The following is a 6,210-nucleotide window of genomic DNA, read 5'->3' as shown; positions in this document are numbered from 1 at the left end:
GGCATGTCCTGGACAAAACTTTATAACAGGTCTATACTTTTATTGAACTATTCAAGAAACAATATTCTAAACTTCAGTTAAGAGTGTAAGGAAGAAACCAAGGAAGAGTAAGGAAGATTTAGGGCCGACAGGCCAGTCTAGAATAGATTCCCAGCGATCTTCAAGTCAATAACAGAGGCGAAAACTTGCTCTTCTTCATAGTCATAGTTGGGTAGAGGGGGGCGAATTGTTGAAAGGTCTTTGAAGGTGTGTGATTCATTTACGACTAGAGGGAGGGCGAATTTTCTGACTCAAAACGCTGTTGGCATGATTTCATCGGTTTTACCACACTACTTGAGTGTGGTCAAGTTCTATGATAAGCGTCCTGAATTGAAGGAATCACCTAAATACAATGAAAAAAATGAGTTTGAGCTCATTGAATCTAAGTTCATAACTGAAGGGATTCCTAGACAACAAGAAGATTCATTGTAAGTTTAATTGTTTATCAAATAAATACTATCTTTTGTATTGGTCTTAGTAAACTCAATAGTATTTTTATAATGATTTTATATTTTAAATTTTATAGGGATTGTGTTGTTTTTGTGGCTGCATTTGCAGAGTTAGTGAGCAATGACCAGGATATTGCAAATCAACAATTACGTGCAGACAGTCTCCGAAAAAGGTTTGGGGCTCTACTATGTGAATATGAAGTGAAGAAGCAAAAGAGTAACCTTCAAAGTGAAGACGAAAGACCACATAAATAAATAAATGTAGTTATATTAGTTAAAATGTCTATGAAAATTATGTTGTCTAAAAATAGTTTATAGCTGATGTCTTAGTTAGGTTTTGAAGATTGTTTTCAGTAGTATCTTTTTTAAGATGATTTTTGTTCATGTAAAATACACTTTTAATATAGTTTTTTGTTCATATAAAATATATCTTCTTCTTTTTTTATAATGCAATACATAGTTACGTTAATGTTAAAGTGTTTCAGTAGTGTTATCAAATTGAAATCTACATTATGAATTAAACTTGAATGAAAAATGAATTAAACTTGAATGAAAAATGACTTACATACATATTAAAGTTTATAATGCAATACATAGCTATCTTTTTTAAGATGATTTTTGTACATGTAAAATATACTTTTAATATAATTTTTTGTTTATGTAAAATATATCTTCTTTTATTTATAATGCAATACATAGTTACGTTAATGTTAAAGTATTTCAGTAGTGTTATCAAACTGAAACCTGTATTATGAATTAAACTTGAATGAAAAATAAATTAAACTTGAATGAAAAATGACTTACATACATATTAAAGTTTATAATGCAATACATAGCTATCTTTTTTAAGATGATTTTTGTTCATGTAAAATACACTTTTAATATATTTTTCTATTCATGTAAAATATATCTTTTTTTTATAATGCAATACATAGCTACGTTAATGTTAAAGTGTTTCAGTAGTGTTATCAAACTGAAACCTGCATTATGAATTAAACTTGAATGAAAAATGAATTACATACATATTAAAGTTTAATTAGAAGAGAATTCGACACGAATAAAAAGTGTAGCTAATGAAAAAGATTTCAGTGATCTATAGAAACACAAAATTGAATTAAACTTGAATTAAAAATGAATTACATACACACTAAAGTTGAATTAGAAGAGAATTAGACACGAATGAAAAATGTAGCTATTGAAAAAGCCTCCAGTAATCCATAAAACACAAAAATGAGTTAGACTTGAACTAAAAATGAATTACATATACACTAAAGTTGAATTAGAAGAGAATTAGCTATTGAAAAAGCCTCTATGTGCTTTTGAAAAAGAAGAGAATTAACTATTGAAAAAGCCTCCAGTATTCCAGGTGCTTTCATCTGAGAGGGGATTCAAGTGAAACTGGTATGCAATCTAATTCAAACCTTCAAACAATTAAACATTCAACCATTCAAACCTTTAAATAATTATAGATCTCTACTCAGAAATCACAATATTCTTCAATTGATTCAAATTTGTATTCACCTAAATTTTGTCATTCTTCTACAATAACCACCGAATACACATCACTTAATTCCAAAATTGGAGTATTAATATTGTAGAAAGTCGTGGTTGAGAAGCTATGAAGGTAAGTATTGCCCTAATTTTGGAGAAAATTACGGGTGAGAAGATTGGAGAGATTATTGGTGTAGAAATTTGGAGAGAAACAGGGGAAGAGAAAATAGCGGGTGAGAGTTTTAGAAGAGTAAGGACCGTACTTAATTTAATTCAAATAATTTGCTATATATGGTTAAAATAATTATGTTGCTCTATGTGGTAAATATTTTTTTGAATATTGTACATTTAGGTGATTTTTCCTATATCAAAATATATTAATAATGTAAGAAAATCTTTACAGTTTCAACGTATGTACATTAAACCTTTTGAATGATGGCAAAATAAAGCTATCAAATGGGACGGGTGGACCGATTTTCGATCCATTAAGATCGGCCCATTAAGGGCCCAACACCAATAAGACCGGACTGGTCTCCGACCCACCAAAAAATGTTACTAGGCCGAACTGGTTCATTTATGGCCTAATCTTGATTGGATCGGCTTGGTAGGAGATCGGTAAGCGTTCCACCGGTTCACTGGCCCGACAACAGGTTTTTTTAAATTTCTGGAGATTATAGTTGGACCATTTTTCAGAAAGTGGTTGTTAACCCAATGGTTATATAACATACATCACAAAGGAGCGTAAATCGAGACGAGTTTAATTATTATTTGAGACAGACTCCAGAGTACTATCAAAATAATGTTAGCATAATGAAATGGTGGAAGAACAACCAAAACAATAACTAATTCTATAAACCATGGCTAGGGATGTGCTAAATGTTCCACCAATGCTTGGCTTCACCTTGAACTTGAAAGGTCACAAACTCAACCCCGTGTTGGTGGACATTACCCAACTTGTGCAACATCTCATAATAGTCAATGATGAACTCGTAAGCATCATCACTCTCAAAATAGTGGAAGACTGGAGGATTAATCTTTAAAAACTTAGTCAGCATATCATGCTCAGTACCGGTCATCACCGGATCTATAAATGGATGGAATAAGACATTAGTGCCTAGCACTCCATCTGTTTGGGGAACGACAACAACAAATGGATGAGCAACTAAAGCTGGTGCTGCGGGCATAGTGGGAATGACTCCAGTACTTGTCAATCCCCTTATAAAGGTCATCCGCCTGTTCAACATCTGCTTTTTCCTCCACCTCTACACTTCCATCTACCTCATCTTGGAGTGCGGAAGGGGCCTTTTCTCTTGGAATATTCTCAACTGAAGTTTCACCCCTTTCGGGTGCTACTCTCCCTCGCCCTTTGCTGCGTCCCCTTCTCCTGTCCCTACCTCGATCGCATCCTCTTATGGCTAGCTCATCTTTTGTCTCGATGAAAGCTACGGGCCAAACACCATTGTAGCGAATGTTCACTGTCTATGGACAAGAGAGTGAAAGAGGTTAGATGTAATGAACCTAAGGGTCATTTTCGGAAACTCTTGAAAAATTATTATTTTACCACTCTCATTAGTTTCTCCAGTTTTTTTTTTTTTTTTTTTTTTTTTTTTTTTTGGTACAAACAAGAACTAGTTGGATAAAAACGGTAATGATTTTTTTTTTTTTAAAACTAAAACAGCAACACATTTAAACATGAAACCTATTATCAGAATCTAGAAGGGCAAGAGAAATTGCAAAATGAGACATTTGTTTAAACCAAGGGCAAAGTTTTAACATTCAAATATCGAATCACGGGGAAGTCTTTAAAAAGGCATCATCCTTGAGCATCTCATAATGATGCTGACCATAAACTTTTCAGAAGTCATCATCATCCTCTTCAGCTATGTGTTGAGCAAGTTCTTGTTCTTGCTGTTGTCTCTCTCTCCTCTTCTCAGCACTTTCTTTCTCCTTGTGGGAGTTTGGAGGAAATCGAAGAGCACGGACAGCCTCATTATGCATGTTAAGACAGAAAGCAATTCTCGAGTTGAAAGCAATTTGAGGCTCATTTGTGGAGTAAATATCTCCAGTCTCCTTTGATACCATCCATCCGTTAGCATGATCCAACGTGGCATCAATTGCACCATCTCGGATTGCTTTGGACACTATACTCTCAGCATCAGCAACAGGGTTTGGAGAATCCAGCCTCAGCTTTTTAGCAACATCAGTCAGAGAGATCCGAGAGTATGAGATACTGATGTTGCGTAGTCCAGTCCTGATGACATTATGCCGGAGTCTCACAATCAAATTGTTGGTTCGATCTGAACCAAAAGTGCTGGAGAACTTGTCGGCAACATTCCTAAATAACTCCAGATCTCCTATGCGAACAGCATTTGTCAGCTCAAAGTATGGCCTTAGTGCTTTCTCCATGCCTTTCTGCATAAAAACAGTCCTTTCTGGAATCTCTCCAAGTAATAACCGGACAATAATAGCCCACTTATTGCATTGCACTCGGAAACCAAGAGCAGCCTGAGGAGCTTTGCGAGCAGCTTGAAGAAGAGATTCTTTAGCATCAGTGTACTCCAGCTGGATTGTTCTGATCTTTCCAAGGTAAAAGAGGTATCGGCAGAACTGCTGATTTGAATGAGCTTCAAAATGTGGGGCCTTTGACCTCAATTTCTCTGCTTGATCGTACAAGTTGTAGTGAAGATAATTCCGCAGTAGCAGATTAAGAAGTGTTTCCTGACCCAACTCATCACGGCGTAATGTTGCAATACGATGCAGTGCGAGGAGGTTACCTCGAATTTCGGCAAGATCACCAGTAAGTTCATAACACAGAGAGTAGTAGAAGTAAAGCCTAGATGCTAATACATCAACAGTCCTCCTGTTCACAGTTTTTAGACGAGCAATGCTTGCTGAGGAGCACGTCTTAGCCTCATTGTATTTCTTATGATCAATTAAGAATATCAAAACAAGCAAGTAGCAATAGATCTCAAGCTCTGGCAAATGATTCTTGACTGGTGCCGGAGTTCCGGATGGTGCAGTATCAACTTCCATATCATGTTCATCTTCCTTGGGTAGGAAGGAAGATAGCCGGGAATGCACCTCGGATCCAGGCACTAGAACATAATTGAGGAAAGCAAATAGTGAAGATGCATTTAGCTTCTTCCTCAGTACCATAGTCAGCCTCACAGCTCTCGAAATCCTCCGCACCTCACGAGCATATGCTCCAGTCTCAATCAACGATGCTATCTCCTTCAAATGCTGGAAAACAGAAGGGTCAACAGATGAAACGGAATTGGAAGGAGGTGCTTGCTCCGCCATCTCCACATCTTGAGTCATCTTTCTTGCAGAAGAAATCGATAAAGAAAGTATCAACAATTTCTCCAGGTGTTAATTGATCTGTTTGGGTGGTTGGTTTTGGAAAATTCTTAAAAGGTTTTCATTTGTGTGAATTTTTGAGTTTTAAATATTTAAGTTACTCAAAAGTGGTGTTTGGAACGAATTGAAACTACTAGTCTCAAAACAGAATTTTGTTATTTCTATCAGCTTTAGAATATGAAAATTGATCTAGAAGTGTCTTCATTTTCAAATTCAGAGTTGTTTTGTGAAGTTGAGGTCCTAAGTTGGAAAGTTTGATTTTAAAGGATCTAAGTTTGACTTTGGTCAACAATTCGAGTTTAGAGACTCGAATGGATTTTTGATGATTCCATTAGTTTTAGTGGGTGATTTAGGCCTAGGAGTGACTTCTTATAATTTTGGGAGGCCTTGACGTTTTTTTGGTCTTTTTGAGGTTCAAAGTTAGTTTAGTTACGACTTATCGAGTTTTGGGTCAAGGAGATCTTGTATTTGAATTTCTATGGTCCCATTGAGTTTGGAACATCTAATTTAGTAAGACTGCATATATGGTGTGTGTGTACATGATTTTGAACGAATCATAGGGTCCGATCAGAGACTTTGAGTTTACATTTCAGCTGGTATCTGGTACAGGACATTTAACTCATCGAGATTGCGACCCTAGGTCACACGATCGCGATGTATTGGACCAGTGTTATTCACGACCGCAAGGGTGGGCTTCATGATCGCAATGGGTCTTCCTGTCCAATACTCTTCGTGATCGCGAGATGGTATTCGCGATCAGGATGGTATCCCCCTTCGTACTTCGCAATCGTGAGAGTTAATGGCTCACAATCATGAAGGGTTAAATTTTTCCAGAACAGTGAAATATAGGGGGAACCCTATTTTCACCATTTTG

The 6,210-nt window shown here is 36.2% G+C and overlaps 2 protein-coding genes across 2 annotated transcripts; one reads left to right on the top strand and one right to left on the bottom strand.

Moving 5' to 3' along the window:
* The first annotated feature begins 306 nt into the window (after positions 1 to 306).
* LOC129895289 (uncharacterized) lies at positions 307 to 801 on the top strand. Its single transcript, XM_055970982.1, has 2 exons — positions 307 to 467; positions 566 to 801. The coding sequence occupies exons 1-2, from the start codon at positions 307 to 309 to the stop codon at positions 741 to 743; spliced, it is 339 nt and encodes a 112-aa protein (XP_055826957.1). The 3' UTR covers positions 744 to 801.
* A 2,908-nt stretch (positions 802 to 3,709) lies between these two features.
* Positions 3,710 to 5,331, bottom strand: LOC129895561 (probable 26S proteasome non-ATPase regulatory subunit 3). The gene has a single exon (XM_055971285.1). It carries the CDS (start codon positions 5,295 to 5,297, stop codon positions 3,834 to 3,836), a length of 1,464 nt encoding a protein of 487 aa, XP_055827260.1. The 5' UTR covers positions 5,298 to 5,331; the 3' UTR covers positions 3,710 to 3,833.
* Between the last annotated feature and the right edge of the window lie 879 nt (positions 5,332 to 6,210).

The sequence above is a fragment of the Solanum dulcamara genome, chromosome 7 (assembly GCF_947179165.1).
Source record: "Solanum dulcamara chromosome 7, daSolDulc1.2, whole genome shotgun sequence".
In the NCBI taxonomy this organism is placed as follows: Eukaryota; Viridiplantae; Streptophyta; class Magnoliopsida; order Solanales; family Solanaceae; genus Solanum; species Solanum dulcamara.
Note: the sequence above shows the minus strand (reverse complement) of the source record. Positions and strands in the feature narration are given on the sequence as shown.